Source organism: Pseudophryne corroboree, chromosome 2 (assembly GCF_028390025.1).
Source record: "Pseudophryne corroboree isolate aPseCor3 chromosome 2, aPseCor3.hap2, whole genome shotgun sequence".
In the NCBI taxonomy this organism is placed as follows: Eukaryota; Metazoa; Chordata; class Amphibia; order Anura; family Myobatrachidae; genus Pseudophryne; species Pseudophryne corroboree.
In genome coordinates, this window is record NC_086445.1 from 802794941 (window position 1) to 802822148 (window position 27208).

Genomic DNA, 27208 nt, shown 5'->3' on the forward strand with positions numbered 1-27208 from the left:
TACCACTTTATAACCTTAGTCTGTCCCCTCCTATCCTGTAAAGGCGAATCCCTTTGTTCTGCAACCATTTAAACTTCTTATGTGGTGCAAGGAGACTATGTGTACATAGTGCACTATTTGGATTAAATATGTAATGTGTTCTAATGGCCCTCCATGCGTACACAAACTCTGACGTAAATACCCATACCACGCGCCGATGCGCAGGACCACGGGAGCGACCATACGCAAAGTGCGTACATGTGCGCGCACTGCAGAACAAGTGCACGCGCAGTGGGCATGTGTGTGCAGTTTGTACGTGATGTGTGTTCTGTAATATTTTACGACTTTGACAGTCCGTTATACACATTACACCTCACAGTAGTATCCATTATTCACATTACACCTCACAGTAATGTCCATCAGCCACATTACACCGCACAGTAGTGTCCGTTATTCACATTACACCGCACAGTAGTGTCCATTAGCCACATTACACTGCACAGTAGTGTCCGTTATTCACATCACATCGCACAGTAGTGTCCATTAGCCACATTACACTGCACAGTAGCGTCCGTTAGTCACATTACACTGCACAGTAGTGTCCGTTAGCCACATTACACTGCACAGTAGCTTCCGTTAGCCACATTACACTGCACAGTAGCTTCCGTTAGTCACATTACACTGCACAGTAGCGTCCCTCAGTCACATTACACTGCACAGTAGCATCCGTTAGTCACATTACACTGCATAGTAGCGTCCATTAGTCACATTACACTGCACAGTAGAGTCCATCAGTCACATTACACTGCACAGTAGCATCCATTAGTCAAATTACACTGCACAGTAGTGTCCATTAGTCACTTACACTGCACAGTAGTACCCCTATACACGTTAGGCCACACAGGAGAGCACCTTATACACATTATGCCAGGTAGAGCCCATTATACACATTATGCCAGGTACAGCCCTCATTCCCTCCACAGCATTGCCCCAGTACCTGCATGAGGTCCCTGCTCCGGCGCTGTTCCTCCTCTGCCTTCTCCTCCTCATGTCTCTCGGAGGCTATGTTACCCCTGCAGCAGCGGCTCTGTAGGATGTCAGCAGTGAGAGCGGGTACGAATTACTCGGGCCCAGGACTGAAGGAGGGCCCGATGGGGGCCCTAGTCCACCGCACTCCCTACCCCCTCCCTCCTTACTGGGCAGCAGCAGCATAAGCACTCATCTTGGGAGCACAGCACATGCTGTAGTGGGCTGTGCTGCAGTGAGTCTGCTGCTACTGCTGAGCCTCTGCCTATTCGGGTAGTGGGGGGAGTGATCATACTCCGCCGCCCCCTCACAATAACTCTGCCTGAGGGGCTCATGGCCCCCCTGGGCCCCTACACCTTGCTTGACACCACTCATCTTTTTTTACTTTTTTCACAAGGGGGCGTGGCCACACCTTCCTCAATTAGGCCACGCCCCCCAAAATATTGCCTGGATCGGAAATCCTCTCAAGCAGCAGCGACGCAGTGAGTGGGCTAAGGCCACGCACTGCGCAGTGTCTCTGGGGAAGGAAGGGGGAGGGAGCCCCGATACACGCTGACAATAGCCACTACCTGTCATCCAGCGTGACAGGTGCAGCAGCAGCCGGCATCAGCAGGAATGGAGAGCAGGGAGAGCACCTTTTCAGCATGGTGCCACCCTGCACTGCAAACCCTTGCTGAGCGGGTAGCGACCGGCTCTACTTACCGCTCTGTCGGCACAGTGCTAGCTGCAGAGCTGCAAACATCATTAGGAAGATGAACACCACAAACATTTTCAGTGATTTGCGCATGCGCAATAGAGATGTCCCTGGGAACATGGTGCAGACATTATGGGGTAAATGTATGAAGCAGTGATAAGAGAGGAGAAGTGAGCCAGTGGTGAAGTTGCCCATGGCAACCAATCAGCATTGAAGTAACATTTCTAATTTGCATACTATTAAATTATACATAGCATCTGATTGGTTGTCATGGGCAGCTTCTCCACTGGCTCACTTCTCCTCTCTTATCACTGCTTCATACATTTACCCCCTTCTCTCTTAAAGCTCTTCTGGCCGTGCCCCTCTTATAAGATCTGGGCATTAACCCCAGGATATTTAGTACGGTGACCCATATTTTTGGGCAATCGGCCAGTGAATTCCCTTTAAAGGTTGTGGAGGACTTTATAGTCCCCACAGCCCACACCATAAGATTCCACGTCACCTGTTTTCCTGACAAAACTTAAATAACCATTTCCTGCAAAAAGTTAAACAAAATCCTTTTTGATTGTCATACACCCCAGTAGAAAAAAAAGAAGGCTCTAGGTCAGTGGTTCCCAAACTGTGTGCCGTGGCTCCCTGTGGTGCATCGGGACACTTGCAGGGGTGCCTTGGATTGGTGGTCCAGGTCCAAGTCAAATTATTTATGGTCAATATAATAGGGAAAACTAGTGCTGGAAGCTGTCAGTCATAAAATATGGAGACAAACAGAAGCAAATCTTGTCCCTCACCACACAATTGAGCCTAAGGATGACATATAAACACAATCTACCTAATGTATTACAGGTTGAGTATCCCATATCCAAATATTCCGAAATACGGTATATTCCGAAATACGGACTTTTTTGAGTGAGAGTGAGATAGTGAAACCTTTGTTTTTTGATGGCTCAATGTACACAAACTTTGTTTAATACACAAAGTTATTATACATATTGTATTAAATGACCTTCAGGCTGTGTGTATAAGGTGTATATAAAACATAAATGAATTGTGTGAATGTAGACACACTTTGTTTAATGCACATAGTTATAAAAAATATTGGCTAAAATTACCTTCAGGCTGTGTGTATAAGGTGTATATGAAATATAAATGCATTTTGTGCTTAGATTTAGGTCCCATCACCATGATATCTCAGTATGGTATGCAATTATTCCAAAATACGGAAAAATCCCATATCCAAAATACCTCTGGTCCCAAGCATTTTGGATAAGGGATACTCAACCTGTATTTATTTCTACATTTATCAATAAGAAACTTTTGACCTAGGGGTAACATTAAAAAAATCTGGTACTCTAGGGCGTCGTAATCCAAAAAGTTTGGAAGCCACTGCTCTAGGTGGAAAAGATTTAAAGGGACAATGTCATGATTTCTGTGGTTACTGTTGGAAATTCCTTTGTTGTATCCTTTGTTGTTAGACAAGGTCATAAACCACTTTATGCTAATTATAATTTGAATATACGTTATGTTAGGCCAGTAAGTTTAGGCTCTGTTTGCTACAGTAGCTAACCTGTTACACATTGTAAGTTTAGGCTAGTCACCTGCACGATGGTGCTGTTGGCTCCTTACAGGAATCTATGAGAGAGATAGAGTGGGGAAAAAAGTCAAGGGTAACCTCAATAAGAACCTTTGTGTGTGTGCTGTTTCTTGCCTGACTGTCTTGTCTTCTGGGTGCTTGTTGGCCTTGCACTCCTATTTTCATCTGGTGCAGAAGCACCATAGGTGACAATCGGGCTCTCAGGCCACAAGCTATTCCCACTTCATCCTGAGATCTCTATTTTGTAGCATATTGGACTAGAGCGTTGCGATCATCTCAGATGTAGGATGATACTTGTACACTGTCCCTCCTCCTGGACATCCTGGATTGTGTCCTGTGCCTTGCTGCTCAAGGTTCATTGATCCTGAAAATCCGTCCTCTGGAGCGTCAACCAAAGGAATAGGTGAGCACCTGTGTGGGACCCCTATAGCTCTGTCCCTATTACTCATACATAGTAATAGGGACAGAGATAGCGGTGATTTAAACAAACCTCCCAACATCATAATGATGCATACACGGTATATCTTGCACAGCAAAGGTGCGCGCAAGAAAGGCCTTGTGTTTGTTAGGCCATGTCCTCCGTGTACCGTTTTGGGGGAATGATTGCATGTCACGCCCACATTTCAGTTGACGCTGGGGGCTTGCCCAGCATTCCACCTGCTGCTGGGCAGTCCTCATTGGCTAGGGATGACTATCTGTGAATTAACCTTGATGGCTAACCTCGATGATGTGAAACCATCTGTAAGGGAACCATTGATGGTTTCACCCACTAATGGTCACTCTTGCTTTACTATTTTCTGGGCTGTGGGCCAATCAGAGCCCAAGGGCAGAGCTTCATGGGAGCATCGTGTCCCGACACCTCGGGGAAATTTTTTTTTATGGTTATTTATCATTGATGGTGGGAAACCATTTGGTACTCCCCCCTTTAAGGTAATTTTATGGAATAAGGCAAATTTATAATAAAAGTATTCACCATCAGAGGATGTAGTAATGTGAGGAGACCGCCGGTCACAATACCTCCTCCTACATCCCGCCCCATCACAATCCCGACGGTCGGCATGCTGGCCAACAGGGACTATTCCCACTCGTGGGTGTTCACAGCACCCATCGAGCGGGAATAGAACTGTTGGCGACCGCAGGTTGCCACCTAGCCCACAGCGTAGCAAGCACAGCGAGATTGCAAGGGTCTTGTTGTGCTCGACCCCACCACCTCCACTGCAGGGTTTCCGTTGCCGGGATCCTGGCGTAGTTATGCTGATCGCTGGTCATGCATACCCGGCCCACCATCGGACATAGCCCATCAATTATTTTTAAACATCAAGGACACCTTCCTTCAACCACAAAATGCTCTGCTCATGGACTTCCCACTTACTTTATGATGCGGTCACCTGTGGTAAAACACCTTTCATAAATGAATGGATCCACCACAGGTGTCTGCAATTGTAAATTAAGAGGGGAAACCATTATTTGAGCATTTTGTACTTGATGGAAGCAGCCATGATGATGTGTACACTGTGACTATACATGAGTATGTTCTATGTTGAACTGTGTATTCCGAGCATTTTACAAGTGTAAGAAATTAAAATTTAACAAAACAGCTATAAACTGAATACGCATTCTGCGGTTAAGGATAAAGTTCAATAATCTGCTCTGTAACCGAAGCGGAGAGAAAGTGAACATAAAGCAAACAGTAAAAGCTAATTTTTTTTGTTTTGTTTTTTTACCAGGCATTACTGTTATACTCATGGGTTATAATGTTACGTAACATTTAACCAGTTCAAACATTAAACAAACTGATCACTTACTTTACATACAGTGTTTGCGCCATAGAGAAAATCCCGATCCCCGGATCCCTCCACCCCCGCACCACCCTCTGCCAATCCCGGCGCACTCTGGTCTTGTACAGTTTAGCCGTCACTCAGCTCAGCAGCTTCAGGAGCACTCTCACATACAGTACTGTACACACTAGCAGCACTCTCACTCTCAGGCAGCACTCTTACTTTCGGGCTGACACACACCAGCGGCACTCTGACTCTCAGGCTGTCACATATACACACTGTAAATACCAGCCAGGCTCCTGGGAAGAAGAAGGCAGAGGAACCATGAGAGACACTTACGATGTGATTGTCATTGGTGGAGGTATTTCAGGTCTGTCAGTATACTTTATCCTTTGTGTAGCAGCATAAATGGAAATGCAATCGTTGTGAATCCAGTAAAAATGTAATATGCAAAAATAAAACTGCATTTACACACCAATAAGGAAACGGGTTGTAGCTAGTTATTCGTGTGGAAAAACAGTTTTGTATTGATGGTGAATTTGCTGGGAGGGTGGGTGTGCCGGCTCCTGAAAGTTGCAGGAGATACATCGGGTATCCATTCCATAAAATGCTGTATGTTTGCTTTGTAAGTTTGTTTCAGATACTAGGAGGCAGCTCTATTTATATCTAAACAGATGTGATATATGTTTACTATATTTTATATTGTTTCTGTGCAATTTTTACATTAGCATGGTCAGTGTCAGCTGCTGTTGGCATACTGTATGTACAGTGTACACTGCAGTCTGTCATCTGGTTGCATTGATGGAATAACGTGTTCTTTAAACGTCGTTTCAACACCCATGTAATGTACTGTAAGCAAGTTCTTGGGAAGTATTTATAGCACAAAGAATACTATAGTTTCATCCATATTTGGATAAGATATTGCATCCATATTTGGATAGTCTCCTTCATGACTCTGAATAGAATTTGTTGTTCTGTACTGTACAGAGGAATGTTATGAAAATGTGCATTATAGGTCTGTGCTGTTTTATATATCATCTGTATGGGATCAATTCATTTACATGTGACTTAAGATCACATTATAGTGCGTTGCCATGTAGAGATCACGTACAGTGCACTCTTTACCCGTACACATATGGGGCAGAATGTACTAAAGCAGAAATATACGGTAAAACCACCATTTTTTTTGTTTTTACCGCATTTCCAAGTGTACTAAAGCCCTGACTCCGGGTCCCCGATGGGAGGTTAATGCCAATGGCTGATGTTAACCCTGTAGAAGCCTATGGGCTTCTTTCCGCATGGTACTGTGTAAGGCAGGCCTGGCCAACCCGTGGCTCTCCAGCTGTTGTGAAACTACACAGCCTAGCATGCCCTGCCACAGTTTTGCTATTAGGGAAAGTTAAAACTATGGCAGGGCATGCTGGGAAGTGTAGTTTCACAACAGCTGGAGAGGCCACAGGTTGGCCAGGCCTAGTGTAAGGGATCTAATCAGATCCTCCCATCATGCCCCAGGGCCGCCGCATCCTTCTGCGCATGCACAGAGGGTCTCCTGGGTCATAAACCTGGAAGTCCAGGGACTGGATCACATCGCGAAGGACAGCTCTTATTGGAAGAGCTGTCTTTTGCAATACTAATCGCATGTGTTATTGCATATGCGGTTAGTATAGATGCATGCAATGTGTGGTGGGATGAACACCACTCTTAGGGCCCAATTCAGACCTGGTCGCTGTTGTGCGTTTTCGCACAGCAGGCGATGATCAAATTACTGCGCATGCATATGCATCACAATGCACACACGCATCACCAAACAGCAACAAGATGGTGCGAAAATTTAGATTGCACGGCTGTTCGCAAGGTTATTAATAGGGAGATGACGTTTGTGGGTGGTAAAAGGCCGTTTTCAGAGAGTGTCTGGAAAAACGCAGGCATTCCCAAGCGTTTTCAGGGTGGATTTGTAACGTCAGCTCTGGACCCGATCAGTCTGATTTCTTCGCACTGGAGGAGTAAGTATTGAGCTACGCACAGACTGCACACACTGCACAGAATGGAAAAATCATTCCATGCTGTGTGTGATGCAAACGGATTTGCAGCTGTCCGCTGACTGAGGGGAATTTTCGCACAGCAAACACATGCAATCGCACACTTGCATGGGGCGACTTTTCACTCCCCCCTTGGTGGCGACTATCTGATCGCAGGACAGTGTAATTTGCAGCACAGCGATCAAGTCTGAATTAGGGCCACAGTACATCCTGCCCTTTGTATTCTAATTTTGTGCATTTTCCATCATGCTTCCATGGGTGTGCAAGGTACTGTAAAATGCATGGGTGAATTAGGATGCAAGTAATTAAATTGCTAATAATGTACATACGTATCTATCTAGGGATCATTTGGTGTCTCCAGTCCTTGGTGACGGTGTTGTTCCGAGATTTGTGTTAGCAAATCAGAGCTGTATTCAGTTCTATTTAGGCTGTCTGAGAGAAGTGGTTACCAGCAAATTTAAGTTTTAAACTGTTACATGATTCTTTATTTGCCAGTGATTACTCATAGCCATCCAGCTATATATAGATCTTGATATGAATCATCTTATTAAGGGGCCCATTTGTAATTGATCACATTTGCGAACTGGCCCGTAGTGGGAGGCTGCATCCCATTAAAATCAATGAAAAGACACTAAGGGGGACATTTATCAAAAATTGAATTTCCAATGTTTCCGCCCAAGATCGCATTGCAGGGTACGATTTTATTGGGTAGATATATCAATTTACACCCACGAGGACAGGGCCTCTGGAGGACCACATCCCTGCAATGTGCTCTGTGTGCTGTCAAGGGTTTTGCCCATGTGCAGTCACGCTGACCGTGCATGCACTTCGGCCATTGCCATCGGAGGGTTCTGGGGGAAGCCTCCTGAACTACACCCATGATGTGTAGTCCATAGGCTACAACGAGCTACCTCCATGTTCTGATGGCGGTAGCTGCGGGGACCAATATTGGCAATGCTTTGCATTCCAGATATTGGTAAATCTGGCAGCATTGCATCCCCCATAGAAGCCTACCCCTGAATATATTGTTTGATAGATGGGCCCCTAACTCGTTTTCAAGAGTGTAAATGGATTTATGCACTTCTGCACATTAATAAGGGGTCTATTCATTATCCCTTCATTTCTACATAAGTAGGTGAAAAGTAAAATGTTTGCCTACTTTGTAGAAATTGCCATTCATTATAAAAGTGATGCATGAGATATCACAGATATCTCAGCTAACCTATCAGTCCCGATTTGGCCCGCTGCCCCCACACATTAGTATGGGGTCCTAAATTCATCAAGCACTAAAGATACTAACTTTTTGGAGCTTGTCAGCAGGAACCTTTGCCCTCTGCAGATGGAGCTGATTCCTGGACCCCGTTCCTACCCTTTGGGAAGGAGTCCCGAATTGCATGGTTGGATCCTTTCGGATCCCCCCTCCCCTGTTTGGCTCTGCCAGATGTTATACATACGTGAACCTAAGTTCGCGCATACGCACAAGCACTGCCGAATCAGACTCCATGCTAAGTTTTCCTGACAGGTAATGCATGGACAGTTGATCTTCGAATCAGCTGTCTCCACACCGAAACAATGTTGACTTGCTTTGGTAATTTTGTATCCACCACTGCTACGGTAGTAAGTTGGTTACTTCATTATTAGGTTCCCTCCGAAACATGCCAAAATGTGTCCTCCTCACCCACTCCTCATACCTTTATTTCAATATTCTTTTGCAAGGACTACATGTAGCTTTTTTCCATCAGCTGGTGCTAAATTCTGCTCCTCTGTGAAGGAGTGGTTGTGGGCCCCCCTGGACTTATTATACATACGCCAGTGGACCTCAGGGAACCCTAACAGTTCCATTATTTCTGGTTACCTAACAGAATCACAATTAAAGAATCTAGTACCACCAGTGTATCTACTAAAACAGTGGTTCTCAACCTCGGTCCTCAAGTACCCCCAACAGTTCATGTTTCCCAGGTCACCTAGCAGTTGAACAGGTGTATTCATTACTCACTGACACATTATAAAAGACCCACAGGTGGAGCAAATTATTTCACTTGCAATCCTGTGAGGAGACCTGGAAAACATGAACTGTTGGGGGTACTTTAGGTTGAGAACCACTGTACTAAAATATGTCAGTCGAATGAATGCACCGTGTCTAAAGGATGGTATATGAAAACATACACTGGAATTGGGAAACACTGGTTTATGCCCCTTTCAGACAAACAGCAGAATCCCGTGCTTTTGCACATGAACACGCATCAACTCTGGGTTTTTGCTATGTGTGAACACAAACAACATGGGTCAAAGTCTCAGTTCCATGACCTTGCTCTCTACCAGGATCACAACCTTGCTCTCTACCAGGATCAGACTGAGATCTGGGAAATTCACAGGTTGATAGACTTGAATTGAATTCCCAATTCATTTGAACTCTTGGTTAGACTGCAGTTTCAATTAAAGCAAAAAGCAGGTTACACATAAGATGTGTTGTGTGTAACTTATGGACCAAAACACTGCAACCTTTTGCCCCCTTTGCACACCCATTCAAGCTCTTTAGATGGGTTTAGCCACTTTGCGTGTCTAAACCCAAAGCTGTCAGGCGGTTTAACTGGTAATGGGTGTCTGATCATAGCAACAATTGAATAGCTCTAATAGACGCCCATTGCTAAAGATGACCAGCAGGGGGTGCAGTTAAAGAATCAGCCATCTGCATAGTTTTCACCAAATTTCACTGTTCCTACACATTGATTGCATTTTATTAAAACTTGCAAAAAAAATTCTTTGTAGTTTTTAAGATTTTATTATGAATACCTATCTCTACAATAAATTACGTGGTGTTATCTCTTTTACAAAATTAGGACCACATTTATTAAGGCTTGGAAAGTGATAAATAGCACAATGATAAAGTACCAGCCTATCAGCTCCTAACTGCCATGTTACAGGCTGTGTTTCAAAAATTACAGCTAGGAGCTCATTGGTTGGTACTTTATCACCGTGCTATTTATTACCCTTCAAGGCTTGATAAATCTGGGCCTTAATTTAAAACATGAAAATTGTTTATGCCGGTGGGCACAAGATCTTCGTTTCAGCTCGCTACGTCTGGGGGTGGCGAGCTGAAATGCGCGAAAAGTGACCCGTTTGGGTGCCTAAACGGGACTTTCTGCATCAGTAAGATAATCGGGGACAATTGAATATTGCCCCGCAATCTCCTATCATTTTAGATGGGGGATCGGGCTCGATTAAACAATTGAATTCCCCCCATAATGACTTATTGTCTTTCCTGGCTCTTCTAAAGCAGTACAGGTTGAGTCTCCCATATCCATAATGCTTGGGACCAGAATTTTTCTTATTTTGGATATTTGCATACCATAATAAGATATCTTTGAGAAGAGACCCAAGTCTAAACACATAATGCAATTTATGTGTCATATATACCTTATACGCATAGCCTAAAGATAATTCTGTACAATTATTTTTAATCAATTTGTGCATGAAACAAAGTTTATGTGCATAAATGAAATGCATTTATGTTTGATATACACCTATACACACAGCCTGAAGATAAATGTATACAATGGGGGTCATTCCGGCCCGTTCGCACGCTGCGGTTCATCGCAGCGGTGTGAACGGGTCGGTTCTGCGCATGCGCGGCAGTTGCAATGAACATGCGCGTCATTGCTCAGCGACGGTAGTCGCTGGGCAACGAAGCCGGGAACGAAGGAAGCGGTCGCAGCGCGGATCGCAAGAAGATTGACAGGCAGGAGGTGGATTGGGGCGTCTACTCACCGCTTTCCGTTTGGAGGGTGGATGTCTGGCGTAAATTCCGGCACCTTCATCGCTGGATTCATCGCACAGGGTAAGTAACTGCAGGGCTAGTCTTCTTTTACACAAAACTTTATTAGCATAGCAGGGCTGCACAAGAGATCGCAGCCCTGCTATGCTAAAATACACTCCCTCATAGGCGGCGTCTAGTTGATCGCATGAGCAGCAAAAAGTTGCTACGTGCGATCAACTCGGAATGACCCCCAAGATGTTTTAATAATCTTCTGCCTTAAACAAAGTTTGTGAACTTTGAATCAGCATAAAGCAAAGGTGTCACTATCGCTGGATATGGATTGACCTGTATAGACAATAAAGAAATTGGATTATATTTGAATGAAACTAAATGGAATAACAAGAAATTATCCAGAACATCTTATTCATGCATATGTTTTGTTTATATTCGCTTGTGAATTACCAGGACAATGGAGAACATCACTGAGTGATTAGCTTTCATAATTTTGTAAATGGTGGTGCCAGGTATTTATAATCTGGGTTTAGTCACTATTGCTTGCAGGGCTTTAGCTACTTTTATGGGATTTAGCAAGCGTTATACATTTCTCTGACGTCCTAGTGGATGCTGGGAACTCCGTAAGGACCATGGGGAATAGACGGGCTCCGCAGGAGACTGGGCACTCTTAAAAGAAAGATTAGGTACTATATCTGGTGTGCACTGGCTCCTACCTCTATGCCCCTCCTCCAGACCTCAGTTAGAATCTGTGCCCGGCCAGAGCTGGATGCACCTAGTGGGCTCTCCTGAGCTCACTAGAAAAGAAAGTATTTGTTAGGTTTTTTATTTTCAGTGAGATCTGCTGGCAACAGACTCACTGCTACGAGGGACTGAGGGGAGAGAAGCAAACCTACCTGCTTGCAGCTAGCTTGTGCTTCTAAGGCTACTGGACACCATTAGCTCCAGAGGGATCGAACACAGGGCCCGACCTCGATCGTCCGTTCCCGGAGCCGCGCCGTCGTCCCCCTTGCAGAGCCAGAAGACGGAAGATAAAGATGAAAAACGGCGGCTGAAGACTCCTGTCTTCATTAAGGTAGCGCACAGCACTGCAACTGTGCGCCGTTGCTCCCATAGCACACCACACACTCCGGTCACTGTTGGGTGCAGGGAGCTGGGGGGGCGCCCTGGGCAGCAATTAGTTTACCATTATGGCACAAATAGCACATAATACAGTGTATAACACTGTATATGTGCAAAAACCCCCGCCATTAACATTATAAAAAGCGGGAGAAGCCCGCCGCTGAGGGGGCGGGGCTATCTTCCTCAGCACAGCCAGCGCCATTTTCTTTCACAGCTCCGCCGGAAGAACGCTCCCCAGGCTCTCCCCTGCAGTATCCAGTACGACAAGGGTAAAAAAGAGAGGGGGGGGCACATAAATTTAGGCGCAATTTGTGTTAATAAGCAGCTATTGGGAAAAATTACTCAGTATAGTGAAAATCCCTGTGTTATATAGCGCTGTGGTGTGTGCTGGCATACTCTCTCTCTGTCTCCCCAAAGGACTTTGTGGGGTCCTGTCCTCAGTCAGAGCATTCCCTGTGTGTGCGGTGTGTCGGTACGGATGTGTCGACATGTTTGATGAGTAGGGTTACGTGGAGGCGGAGCAGGAGCCGATAAGTGTGATGTCGCCCCCTACGGGGCCGACACCGGAGTGGATGGATATGTGGAAGGTATTAACCGACAGTGTCAACTCCTTACATAAAAGGTTTGATGACGTAACAGCCTTGGGACAGCCGGCATCTCAGCCCGCGCATGCCCAGGCGTCTCAGAGGCCATCAGGGGCTCAAAAACGCCCGCTACCTCAGATGGCAGACACAGATGTCGACACGGAGTCTGACTCCAGTGTAGACGAAGATGAGACAAATGTACAGTCCACAAGGGCCATCCGATGCATGATTACGGCAATGAAAAATGTGTTGCACATTTCTGACATTAACCCGGTTACCACAAAAAAGGGTATTATGTTTGGGGAGAAAAAGCAGCCAGTGACTTTTCCCCCATCTGATGAATTAAATGATTTGTGTGAAGAAGCGTGGTGTTCTCCTGCTAAGAAACTAGTGATTTCTAAGAGGTTACTGATGGCGTACCCCTTCCCGCCAACGGATAGGTTACGCTGGGAGACATCCCCTAGGGTGGACAAGGCGCTCACACGATTATCTAAAAGGGTGGCACTGCCGTCTCAGGATACGGCCGCCCTAAAGGAGCCTGCAGATAGAAAGCAGGAGGCTATACTGAAGTCTGTATATACACACTCAGGTACTATACTGAGACCTGCTATTGCTTCAGCGTGGATGTGTAGTGCTGCAGCAGCATGGTCTGATACCCTGTCAGACAACATTGATACCCTCGACAGGGATGCTATTTTGCTAACCATAGAGCATATAAAGGACGTCGTCTTGTATATGAGGGATGCACAGAGGGACATTTGCCGGCTGGCATCTAGAATTAATGCAATGTCCATTTCTGCCAGGAGAGTATTATGGACTCGGCAGTGGACAGGTGATGCTGATTCTAATAGGCACATGGAGGTTTTGCCTTATAAGGGTGAGGAATTGTTTGGGGACGGTCTCTCGGACCTCGTATCCACAGCAACAGCTGGGAAGTCGACTTTTTTACCTCAGGTTCCCTCACAGCCTAAGAAAGCACCGTATTATCAAGTACAGTCCTTTCGGCCTCAGAAAGGCAAGCGGGTCAGAGGCGCATCCTTTCTGCCCAGAGGCAGGGGTAGAGGAAAAAAGCTGCACCAGACAGCCAGTTCCCAGGAACAAAAATCCTCCCCTGCTTCCACTAAGTCCACCGCATGACGCTGGGGCTCCACAGGTGGAGCCAGGTGCGGTGGGGGCGCGTCTCCGGAACTTCAGCGACCAGTGGGTTCGCTCACAGGGGATCTCTGGGTTCTACAAGTGGTATCTCAGGGATACATGCTGGAGTTCGAGGCGACTCCCCCTCGCCGTTACCTCAAATCAGCCTTGCCAGCGGCTCCCAGGGAAAGGGAGGTAGTGCTGGCGGCTATTCACAAGCTGTACCTTCAGCAGGTGATAATCAAGGTTCCCCTCCTTCAACAGGGACGGGCTTACTGTTTCACAATGTTTGTGGTACCGAAACCAGACGGTTCAGTGAGACCCATTCTAAATTTAAAATCCTTGAACACTTATGTAAGGAAGTTCAAGTTCAAAATGGAATCGCTCAGGGCGGTTATTGCAAGCCTGGAAGAGGGGGATTTTATGGTGTCGCTGGACATCAAGGACGCTTATCTGCATGTCCCCATTTACCCACCTCACCAGGAGTACCTCAGGTTTGTGGTACAGGACTGTCATTATTAATTCCAGACGTTGCCGTTTGGTCTGTCCACGGCACCGAGGGTATTTACCAAGGTAATGGCCGAAATGATGATACTCCTTCGGAAGAAGGGAGTTATAATTATCCCGTACTTGGACGATCTCCTTATAAAGGCGAGGTCCAGAGAGCAGTTGTTAGTCAGCGTAGCACTTTCTCGGGAAGTGTTGCAACAGCACGGCTGGATTCTGAATATCCCAAAGTCGCAGCTGATTCCTGCGACGCGTCTGCTCTTCCTGGGCATGATTCTGGACACAGAACAGAAGAAGGTGTTTCTCCCGGTGGAGAAGGCCCAGGAATTGTCATCTCTGGTCAGGGACCTACTGAAACCAAAACAGGTGTCGGTGCATCACTGCACGCGAGTCCTGGGAAAGATGGTGGCTTCTTACAAAGCAATTCCCTTCGGCAGGTTCCTTGCAAGGATCTTTCAGTGGGATCTGTTAGACAAATGGTCCGGATCGCATCTTCAGATGCATCGGTTGATCACCCTGTCCCCAAGGGCCAGGGTGTCTCTGCTGTGGTGGCTGCAGAGTGCTCAACTTCTCGAGGGCCGCAGATTCGGCATACAGGACTGGGTCCTGGTGACCACGGACGCAAGCCTCCGAGGATGGGGGGCAGTCACTCAGGGAAGGAACTTCCAAGGACAGTGGTCAAGTCAGGAGACTTCACTACACATAAATATACTGGAACTAAGGGCCATTTACAACGCCCTGAGTCAAGCAGAGCCCCTGCTTCAAAAACAACCAGTGCTGATTCAATCAGACAACATCACGGCGGTCGCCCATGTAAACCGCCAGGGCGGCACAAGAAGCAGGATGGCGATGGCAGAAGCCACAAGGATTCTCTGATGGGCGGAAAATCACGTGCTAGCACTGTCAGCAGTGTTCAACAAAAAGCTAAAAAAAATATTGCGCCAGGTCAAGGGACCCTCAGGCGATAGCTGTGGACGCACTAGTGACACCGTGGGTGTACCAGTCGGTTTATGTGTTCCCTCCTCTTCCTCTCATACCCAAGGTACTGAGGATATTAAGAAAGAGAGGAGTAAGAACTATACTCATCGTTCCGGATTGGCGAAGAAGAACTTGGTACCCAGAACTACAAGAAATGATCTCAGAGGACCCATGGCCTCTGTCTCTCAGACAGGACCTGTTACAGCAGGGGCCCTGTCTGTTCCAAGACTTACCGCGACTGCGTTTGATGGCATGGCGGTTGAACGCCGGATCCTAACGGAAAAGGGCATTCCGGATGAAGTGATTCCTACGCTGATAAAGGCTAGGAAAGACGTGACAGCACAACATTATCACCGTATATGGCGAAAATATGTTGCTTGGTGTGAGGCCAGGATGGCCCCTACAGAGGAATTCCAGCTGGGTCTATTCCTGCACTTCCTACAGTCAGGAGTGACTATGGGCTTAAAATTAGGATCCATAAAGGTCCAGATTTCGACCCTGTCTATTTTCTTTCAAAAAGAACTGGCTTCACTACCTGAAGTTCAGACGTTTGTTAAGGGAGTGCTGCATATTCAGCCCCCTTTTGTGCCTCCAGTGGCACCTTGGGATCTTAATGTTGTGTTAGATTTCCTGAAATCCCACTGGTTTGAGCCACTTAAGACCGTGGAGCTAAAATATCTCACGTGGAAAGTGGTCATGCTATTGGCCTTAGCTTCGGCTAGGCGTGTGTCAGAATTGGCGGCTTTGTCGTGTAAAAGCCCTTATCTGATCTTCCATATGGACAGGGCAGAATTGAGGACTCATCCCCAATTTCTCCCTAAGGTGGTATCAGCGTTTCATTTGAACCAACCTATTGTGGTGCCTGAGGCTACTAGGGACTTGGAGGACTCCAAGTTACTAGACGTAGTCAGGGCTTTGAAAATCTATGTAGCCAGGACGGCTGGAGTCAGGAAAACTGACTCGCTGTTTATCCTGCATGCGCCCAACAAGCTGGGTGCTCCTGCTTCAAAGCAAACTATTGCGCGCTGGATCTGTAACACGATTCAGCAAGCTCATTCTGCGGCAGGATTGCCGCATCCTAAATCGGTAAAAGCCCATTCCACAAGGAAGGGGGTCTCTTCTTGGGCGGCTGCCCGAGGGGTCTCGGCTTTACAGCTTTGCCGAGCTGCTACTTGGTCGGGTTCAAACACATTTGCTAAGTTCTACAAGTTTGATACCCTGGCTGAGGAGGACCTTGCCTTTGCTCATTCGGTGCTGCAGAGTCATCCGCACTCTCCCGCCCGTTTGGGAGCTTTGGTATAATCCCCATGGTCCTTACGAAGTTCCCAGCATCCACTAGGACGTCAGAGAAAATAAGAATTTACTCACCGGTAATTCTATTTCTCGTAGTCCGTAGTGGATGCTGGGCGCCCGTCCCAAGTGCGGACTCTCTGCAATACATGTATATAGTTATTGCTTAACTAAGGGTTATTGTTATGAGCCATCCGTTTAGTGAGGCTCAGTTGTTGTTCATACTGTTAACTGGGTATGGTTATCACAAGTTGTACAGTGTGATTGGTGTGGCTGGTATGAGTCTTACCCTGGATTCCAAATCCTTTCCTAGTAATGTCAGCTCTTCCGGGCACAGTTTCCCTAACTGAGGTCTGGAGGAGGGGCATAGAGGGAGGAGCCAGTGCACACCAGATATAGTACCTAATCTTTCTTTTAAGAGTGCCCAGTCTCCTGCGGAGCCCGTCTATTCCCCATGGTCCTTACGGAGTTCCCAGCATCCACTACGGACTACGAGAAATAGAATTACCGGTGAGTAAATTCTTATTTTTTTTATGTCTTGGGGACAATAGGTGTCTATAAGAAAAACTTCCTGCCATGTATAAGCCGCATGTTCACTTGCTTAGCATCCATGCTGAGGCTTAGAAGTTGCCAGTGCTGCGCTTCTCGGGCAGAGTACATTAGGTGGAAATAATATACTGTAGGTGCTTTTACTGAGCAGAGATCCGAGTCATCATTGCTGCCTAGTGCCTCAGTCATTATTGAGTTGTCAGATAACTGATTCTCTCTCTGCTAGTGCTAATTTAATCTCTGCCTTATCATGTATCAGTCCAAAGATTACTCTCGGACACATACTTTGCTTTATTGTACCAAATTCATTGACCCCACTGTGCTAACTTAACACTTTTCTTACTATACTATAATAATTGCTGGCAACTTGATCCCTCTGTGTACTGCTTTCCAGATCTTTAGTTGTGACTTGACTACTGGGGGTCATTCCGACCCGATCGCCCGCTGCAGTTTGTCGCAGTGCAGCGATCGGGTCGGAACTGAGCATGCGCTTGTGCCACAGTGTGCCGGCGCATGGAAGTCGTTGCCTAGACAGAGGCGGTCGCTGGGCGGGAGGGGGCTGGACGTTTAGGGGGGCGCGGTCCGTGGCCGGACGATTGGGGGGGCAGGCCGCGGCGGCTGCGCGACGTCTCATGCAGCCGCTGTGGCCAGCGAAGAACAACTCCCGGCCAGCCGCAGGAGCTGCGCTGGCTGGGAGTTACTCCAGAAATACAAAAGCATCACCGTTGTGCGATGCTTTTGTATTTGTGCAGGGGGGTGGGGGTGGGGGGGCGGCACTGACATGCGGGGCAGACTAGACCTGTGCTGGGCGTCCACCCTCATGTCAGGGAAGGTGATCATAGCTGTGCTACATTTAGCACAGCTACGATCAACTCGGAATGACCCCCGCTGTTTCTACCAATCCAGGCTGTTGCTCTCTAGCCAGGTCTGCATTGTTTTAGGAGGCATATGTACTACACTGTTGTGGTCTCTTTAACAAACCGGTCCTTCCCGGGTGGGATCCGGCATTGGACCCTGTTAGCAGTCTTCCCGACCCGGCAATTTGCCGGGTCGGTTACCATAGTGGTGGCAGGGCGGAGGCAGAGCTGGAGGCGGCGCTGGGAGATGAGCTCATCCTCTACTGTGTAGTGAACGTATGACCCGGGAACCCGTTCACGCTGCCACTGACCCGGTATTCAACCCGGGAATAACCCTTCTTATTACCCGGGTTGAATTACTGGGTCCTGGATCAGGTGACCCGGGAGTTCTCATGGGGCCCTTTCACATCGCACAGTGACCAGTGTCGACGTGGCAATATGCCGTGTCGATACCAGGTTATTTTTGCGATGTGAAAGGGGTATATCTGTCTCTGCGATTGTCTTTTATCAGTGTCAACCTAATGCATGTTGACCATATGGCGTCGACTTAAACATTGTAGATCTTCTATACCACATCCCTTCCGACCATATGTAGCACTCGAGATACTGTATGTCCTGTTCAGCAACAGTAAAATCTGTGTTTTAAGTCAGGCACATATGTCCCTATTGTGTCCATGTTTTAAACCATTTAATTTATGTGCAACAGCCGCATTCTTTATTAGACATGAAACTGCAGAAACCTCTAATACTGCAAAACATTGTACTAATCTGCATCAGCAGAGCATGTGAAACAGTTACAGTATTTGCAAGCAGTTTTCTATAGAGATGAGCGCCTGAAATTTTTCGGGTTTTGTGTTTTGGTTTTGGGTTCGGTTCCGCGGCCGTGTTTTGGGTTCGAACGCGTTTTGGCAAAACCTCACCGAATTTTTTTTGTCGGATTCGGGTGTGTTTTGGATTCGGGTGTTTTTTTCAAAAAACACTAAAAAACAGCTTAAATCATAGAATTTGGGGGTCATTTTGATCCCAAAGTATTATTAACCTCAAAAACCATAATTTTCACTCATTTTCAGTCTATTCTGAATACCTCACACCTCACAATATTATTTTTAGTCCTAAAATTTGCACCGAGGTCGCAGTGTGAGTAAGATAAGCGACCCTAGTGGCCGACACAAACACCGGGCCCATCTAGGAGTGGCACTGCAGTGTCACGCAGGATGTCCCTTCCAAAAAACCCTCCCCAAACAGCACATGACGCAAAGAAAAAAAGAGGCGCAATGAGGTAGCTGTGTGAGTAAGATTAGCGACCCTAGTGGCCGACACAAACACCGGGCCCATCTAGGAGTGGCACTGCAGTGTCACGCAGGATGGCCCTTCCAAAAAACCCTCCCCAAACAGCACATGACGCAAAGAAAAAAAGAGGCGCAATGAGGTAGCTGTGTGAGTAAGATTAGCGACCCTAGTGGCCGACACAAACACCGGGCCCATCTAGGAGTGGCACTGCAGTGTCACGCAGGATGTCCCTTCCAAAAAACCCTCCCCAAACAGCACATGACGCAAAGAAAAAAAGAGGCGCAATGAGGTAGCTGTGTGAGTAAGATTAGCGACCCTAGTGGCCGACACAAACACCGGGCCCATCTAGGAGTGGCACTGCAGTGTCACGCAGGATGTCCCTTCCAAAAAACCCTCCCCAAACAGCACATGACGCAAAGAAAAAAAGAGGCGCAATGAGGTAGCTGACTGTGTGAGTAAGATTAGCGACCCTAGTGGCCGACACAAACACCGGGCCCATTTAGGAGTGGCACTGCAGTGTCACGCAGGATGTCCCTTCCAAAAAACCCTCCCCAATCAGCACATGATGCAAAGAAAAAGAAAAGAAAAAAGAGGTGCAAGATGGAATTGTCCTTGGGCCCTCCCACCCACCCTTATGTTGTATAAACAAAACAGGACATGCACACTTTAACCAACCCATCATTTCAGTGACAGGGTCTGCCACACGACTGTGACTGATATGACGGGTTGGTTTGGACCCCCCCAAAAAAGAAGCAATTAATCTCTCCTTGCACAAACTGGCTCTACAGAGGCAAGATGTCCACCTCATCATCACCCTCCGATATATCACCGTGTACATCCCCCTCCTCACAGATTATCAATTCGTCCCCACTGGAATCCACCATCTCAGCTCCCTGTGTACTTTGTGGAGGCAATTGCTGCTGGTCAATGTCTCCGCGGAGGAATTGATTATAATTCATTTTAATGAACATCATCTTCTCCACATTTTCTGGATGTAACCTCGTACGCCGATTGCTGACAAGGTGAGCGGCGGCACTAAACACTCTTTCGGAGTACACACTTGTGGGAGGGCAACTTAGGTAGAATAAAGCCAGTTTGTGCAAGGGCCTCCAAATTGCCTCTTTTTCCTGCCAGTATAAGTACGGACTGTGTGACGTGCCTACTTGGATGCGGTCACTCATATAATCCTCCACCATTCTATCAATGTTGAGAGAATCATATGCAGTGACAGTAGACGACATGTCCGTAATCGTTGTCAGGTCCTTCAGTCCGGACCAGATGTCAGCATCAGCAGTCGCTCCAGACTGCCCTGCATCACCGCCAGCGGGTGGGCTCGGAATTCTGAGCCTTTTCCTCGCACCCCCAGTTGCGGGAGAATGTGAAGGAGGAGATGTTGACAGGTCGCGTTCCGCTTGACTTGACAATTTTGTCACCAGCAGGTCTTTCAACCCCAGCAGACTTGTGTCTGCCGGAAAGAGAGATCCAAGGTAGGCTTTAAATCTAGGATCGAGCACGGTGGCCAAAATGTAGTGCTCTGATTTCAACAGATTGACCACCCGTGAATCCTTGTTAAGCGAATTAAGGGCTCCATCCACAAGTCCCACATGCCTAGCGGAATCGCTCCGTGTTAGCTCCTCCTTCAATGTCTCCAGCTTCTGCTGCAAAAGCCTGATGAGGGGAATGACCTGACTCAGGCTGGCAGTGTCTGAACTGACTTCACGTGTGGCAAGTTCAAAGGGCATCAGAACCTTGCACAACGTTGAAATCATTCTCCACTGCGCTTGAGACAGGTGCATTCCACCTACTATATCGTGCTCAATTGTATAGGCTTGAATGGCCTTTTGCTGCTCCTCCAACCTCTGAAGCATATAGAGGGTTGAATTCCACCTCGTTACCACTTCTTGCTTCAGATGATGGCAGGGCAGGTTCAGTAGTTTTTGGTGGTGCTCCAGTCTTCTGTACGTGGTGCCTGTACGCCGAAAGTGTCCCGCAATTCTTCTGGCCACCGACAGCATCTCTTGCACGCCCCTGTCGTTTTTAAAAAAATTCTGCACCACCAAATTCAAGGTATGTGCAAAACATGGGACGTGCTGGAATTTGCCCATATTTAATGCACACACAATATTGCTGGCGTTGTCCGATGCCACAAATCCACAGGAGAGTCCAATTGGGGTAAGCCATTCCGCGATGATCTTCCTCAGTTGCCGTAAGAGGTTTTCAGCTGTGTGCGTATTCTGGAAAGCGGTGATACAAAGCGTAGCCTGCCTAGGAAAGAGTTGGCGTTTGCGAGATGCTGCTACTGGTGCCGCCGCTGCTGTTCTTGCGGCGGGAGTCCATACATCTACCCAGTGGGCTGTCACAGTCATATAGTCCTGACCCTGCCCTGCTCCACTTGTCCACATGTCCGTGGTTAAGTGGACATTGGGTACAACTGCATTTTTTAGGACACTGGTGAGTCTTTTTCTGACGTCCGTGTACATTCTCGGTATCGCCTGCCTAGAGAAGTGGAACCTAGATGGTATTTGGTAACGGGGGCACACTGCCTCAATAAATTGTCTAGTTCCCTGTGAACTAACGGCGGATACCGGACGCACGTCTAACACCAACATAGTTGTCAAGGCCTCAGTTATCCGCTTTGCAGTAGGATGACTGCTGTGATATTTCATCTTCCTCGCAAAGGACTGTTGAACAGTCAATTGCTTACTGGAAGTAGTACAAGTGGGCTTACGACTTCCCCTCTGGGATGACCATCGACTCCCAGCGGCAACAACAGCAGCGCCAGCAGCAGTAGGCGTTACACGCAAGGATGCATCGGAGGAATCCCAGGCAGGAGAGGACTCGTCAGAATTGCCAGTGACATGGCCTGCAGGACTATTGGCATTCCTGGGGAAGGAGGAAATTGACACTGAGGGAGTTGGTGGGGTGGTTTGCGTGAGCTTGGTTACAAGAGGAAGGGATTTACTGGTCAGTGGACTGCTTCCGCTGTCACCCAAAGTTTTTGAACTTGTCACTGACTTATTATGAATGCGCTGCAGGTGACGTATAAGGGAGGATGTTCCGAGGTGGTTAACGTCCTTACCCCTACTTATTACAGCTTGACAAAGGGAACACACGGCTTGACACCTGTTGTCCGCATTTCTGGTGAAATACCTCCACACCGAAGAGCTGATTTTTTTGGTATTTTCACCTGGCATGTCAACGGCCATATTCCTCCCACGGACAACAGGTGTCTCCCCGGGTGCCTGACTTAAACAAACCACCTCACCATCAGAATCCTCCTGGTCAATTTCCTCCCCAGCGCCAGCAACACCCATATCCTCCTCATCCTGGTGTACTTCAACACTGACATTTTCAATCTGACTATCAGGAACTGGACTGCGGGTGCTCCTTCCAGCACTTGCAGGGGGCGTGCAAATGGTGGAAGGCGCATGCTCTTCACGTCCAGTGTTGGGAAGGTCAGGCATCGCAACCGACACAATTGGACTCTCCTTGTGGATTTGGGATTTCGAAGAACGCACAGTTCTTTGCTGTGCTGCTTTTGCCAGCTTGAGTCTTTTCATTTTTCTAGCGAGAGGCTGAGTGCTTCCATCCTCATGTGAAGCTGAACCACTAGCCATGAACATAGGCCAGGGCCTCAGCCGTTCCTTGCCACTCCGTGTCGTAAATGGCATATTGCCAAGTTTACGCTTCTCCTCCGACAATTTTATTTTAGGTTTTGGAGTCCTTTTTTTTCTGATATTTGGTGTTTTGGATTTGACATGCTCTGTACTATGACATTGGGCATCGGCCTTGGCAGACGACGTTGCTGGCATTTCATCGTCTCGGCCATGACTAGTGGCAGCAGCTTCAGCACGAGGTGGAAGTGGATCTTGATCTTTCCCTAATTTTGGAACCTCAACATTTTTGTTCTCCATATTTTAATAGGCACAACTAAAAGGCACCTCAGGTAAACAATGGAGATGGATACTAGTATACAATTATGGACTGCCTGCCGAGTGCAGACACAGAGGTAGCCACAGCCGTGAACTACCGTACTGTACTGTGTCTGCTGCTAATATAGACTGGTTGATAAAGAGATAGTATACTCGTAACTAGTATGTATGTATAAAGAAAGAAAGAAAAACCACGGTTAGGTGGTATATACAATTATGGACGGGCTGCCGAGTGCCGACACAGAGGTAGCCACAGCCGTGAACTACCGCACTGTACTGTGTCTGCTGCTAATATATAGACTGGTTGATAAAGAGATAGTATACTCGTAACTAGTATGTATGTATAAAGAAAGAAAAAAAAACCACGGTTAGGTGGTATATACAATTATGGACGGGCTGCCGAGTGCCGACACAGAGGTAGCCACAGCCGTGAACTACCGCACTGTACTGTGTCTGCTGCTAATATAGACTGGTTGATAAAGAGATAGTATACTCGTAACTAGTATGTATGTATAAAGAAAGAAAGAAAAAAACCACGGTTAGGTGGTATATACAATTATGGACGGGCTGCCGAGTGCCGACACAGAGGTAGCCACAGCCGTGAACTACCGCACTGTACTGTGTCTGCTGCTAATATAGACTGGTTGATAAAGAGATAGTATACTCGTAACTAGTATGACTATAAAGAAAGAAAAAAAAACCACGGTTAGGTGGTATATACAATTATGGACGGGCTGCCGAGTGCCGACACAGAGGTAGCCACAGCCGTGAACTACCGCACTGTACTGTGTCTGCTGCTAATATATAGACTGGTTGATAAAGAGATAGTATACTCGTAACTAGTATGTATGTATAAAGAAAGAAAAAAAAACCACGGTTAGGTGGTATATACAATTATGGACGGGCTGCCGATTGCCGACACAGAGGTAGCCACAGCCGTGAACTACCGCACTGTACTGTGTCTGCTGCTAATATATAGACTGGTTGATAAAGAGATAGTATACTCGTAACTAGTATGTATGTATAAAGAAAGAAAAAAAAACCACGGTTAGGTGGTATATACAATTATGGACGGGCTGCCGAGTGCCGACACAGAGGTAGCCACAGCCGTGAACTACCGCACTGTACTGTGTCTGCTGCTAATATATAGACTGGTTGATAAAGAGATAGTATACTCGTAACTAGTATGTATGTATAAAGAAAGAAAAAAAAACCACGGTTAGGTGGTATATACAATTATGGACGGGCTGCCGAGTGCCGACACAGAGGTAGCCACAGCCGTGAACTACCGCACTGTACTGTGTCTGCTGCTAATATAGACTGGTTGATAAAGAGATAGTATACTCGTAACTAGTATGTATGTATAAAGAAAGAAAAAAAAACCACGGTTAGGTGGTATATACAATTATGGACGGGCTGCCGAGTGCCGACACAGAGGTAGCCACAGCCGTGAACTACCGCACTGTACTGTGTCTGCTGCTAATATATAGACTGGTTGATAAAGAGATAGTATACTCGTAACTAGTATGTATGTATAAAGAAAGAAAAAAAAACCACGGTTAGGTGGTATATACAATTATGGACGGGCTGCCGAGTGCCGACACAGAGGTAGCCACAGCCGTGAACTACCGCACTGTACTGTGTCTGCTGCTAATATAGACTGGTTGATAAAGAGATAGTATACTCGTAACTAGTATGTATGTATAAAGAAAGAAAAAAAAACCACGGTTAGGTGGTATATACAATTATGGACGGGCTGCCGAGTGCCGACACAGAGGTAGCCACAGCCGTGAACTACCGCACTGTACTGTGTCTGCTGCTAATATAGACTGGTTGATAAAGAGATAGTATACTCGTAACTAGTATGTATGTATAAAGAAAGAAAAAAAAACCACGGTTAGGTGGTATATACAATTATGGACGGGCTGCCGAGTGCCGACACAGAGGTAGCCACAGCCGTGAACTACCGCACTGTACTGTGTCTGCTGCTAATATAGACTGGTTGATAAAGAGATAGTATACTCGTAACTAGTATGACTATAAAGAAAGAAAAAAAAAACCACGGTTAGGTGGTATATACAATTATGGACGGGCTGCCGAGTGCCGACACAGAGGTAGCCACAGCCGTGAGCTACCGCACTGTACTGTGTCTGCTGCTAATATAGACTGGTTGATAAAGAGATAGTATACTACTAATATTATATATACTGGTGGTCAGGTCACTGGTCACTAGTCACACTGGCAGTGGCACTCCTGCAGCAAAAGTGTGCACTGTTTAATTTTAATATAATATTATGTACTCCTGGCTCCTGCTATAACCTATAACTGGCACTGCAGTGCTCCCCAGTCTCCCCCACAATTATAAGCTGTGTGAGCTGAGCACAGTCAGATATATATATACATTGATGCAGCACACTGGGCTGAGCAGTGCACATAGATATGGTATGTGACTGAGTCACTGTGTGTATCGTTTTTTTCAGGCAGAGAACGGATATATTAAATAAAACAAACAACTGCACTGTCTGGTGGTCACTGTGGTCGTCAGTCACTAAACTCTGCACTCTCTTCTACAGTATCACAGCCTCAGGTCAATCTCTCTCTCTCTCAACCCTAATCTAAATGGAGAGGACGCCAGCCACGTCCTCTCCCTATCAATCTCAATGCACGTGTGAAAATGGCGGCGACGCGCGGCTCCTTATATAGAATCCGAGTCTCGCGAGAATCCGACAGCGTCATGATGACGTTCGGGCGCGCTCGGGTTAACCGAGCAAGGCGGGAGGATCCGAGTCTGCTCGGACCCGTGAAAAAAACATGAAGTTCGTGCGGGTTCGGATTCAGAGAAACCGAACCCGCTCATCTCTAGTTTTCTAGTGCCAGCAATTAACATCCTCATTATTTACCATTTGCACCTGTCCTGGACCACCTGCAAATAATACCACTTTTTCATATGCATTGCGTCCTTTTCTCTGGATGAATGTGGTGACCATATGAGAACACACCCATTGGGGGGTATTCAATTCATGCCCTTTTTACGACTTGTCGAAAAAACATCACTTTTCGCCAGTTTCAAGTCCAATTCACATTCGATCTTTTCAAAGCCCGGCCTGATTTTTCAACCGCCTAATTACGAACACCTCTGCTTGATTAATAGGTAGAGGCGTTTGCGGGGTGGCAACGCTCCGTTTCCAAGGCAGAGATGGAGCATTGCGGGGGCGGCGGCATGGAAACGGGGGCGTGTTGGCTAGAACAGAGGGGGGAGGGGTACGTTATTAGGGCAGCTGTGTGATGTCACAGGCAGCCACTCTGATCAAAAAGATTCCTTGCTGAATAGGGTCCTCAGCTACTATTAACAGAGTGTTGGGCAAAGCGGATCTATAACTCCTATTATGTTTCATTCCTTGCAGATATATGCAAGTGTACTTAATTGTAGCCAGGTAAATCCTAAAGGTATCTGAAGGATTTTAGGTGCTAAGGCCCTTAACTATGAAATTGTGTTGAGGTATAGGATTTGGACCTACCTACGAGTTGCGGTTCAGTATGATTTGTTGACAGGATGTCAGCATGTAACATGTTGACACTGATGAAATGTCGACATACTAACAATATCGACAATTGGCAAGGAAACCAATACGGCTGTGGAGGTAAGTTCATACGTAAACATGGTTATTGCGGCCAAAGTTTCTGCAGTTCAGCTAATTGCACAAAACTACTGTTGCAGCAGCACTCAGTATGTGCCTTATCCTAATCCTAACCCTAATGTCGGCACTTCTTAAAATGTCTGCAATTCATTTGTCGACATTTACAGTGCTTATTTTAATTACTTGTTTTGGCCATTTTTTATCCATGGCAATTAAAAGTTACGTTTTCTATTAATAAACTAGATACCAGCTCATATTGGGGGTCATTCAAACCTGATCGCAGGCTAGATTTTTTCGCTGCGCTGCAATCAGGTCAGAACTGCGCATGCACCGCAATGCACAGGCGCGTCGTACGGGTGCAAAGCGGATCTTTGCTGTGCGATGGGTTTTACGAAGAATCCATTCGCACAGCCGATCGCAAGGAGATTGACAGAAGAGGGTGTTTGTGGCT

General features: G+C 46.8%; 1 protein-coding gene across 1 annotated transcript in view; it reads left to right on the forward strand.

Moving 5' to 3' along the window:
• The first annotated feature begins 5174 nt into the window (after positions 1 to 5174).
• Positions 5175 to 27208, forward strand: part of LOC135049264 (amine oxidase [flavin-containing] A-like) — a 148339-nt gene continuing 126305 nt past the window's right edge. The window contains exon 1 of the mRNA XM_063955624.1: positions 5175 to 5438. Within this exon, the coding sequence (XP_063811694.1) occupies positions 5393 to 5438 (46 nt within the window). The 5' untranslated portion in view covers positions 5175 to 5392. The remainder of the gene's footprint in view (positions 5439 to 27208) is intronic.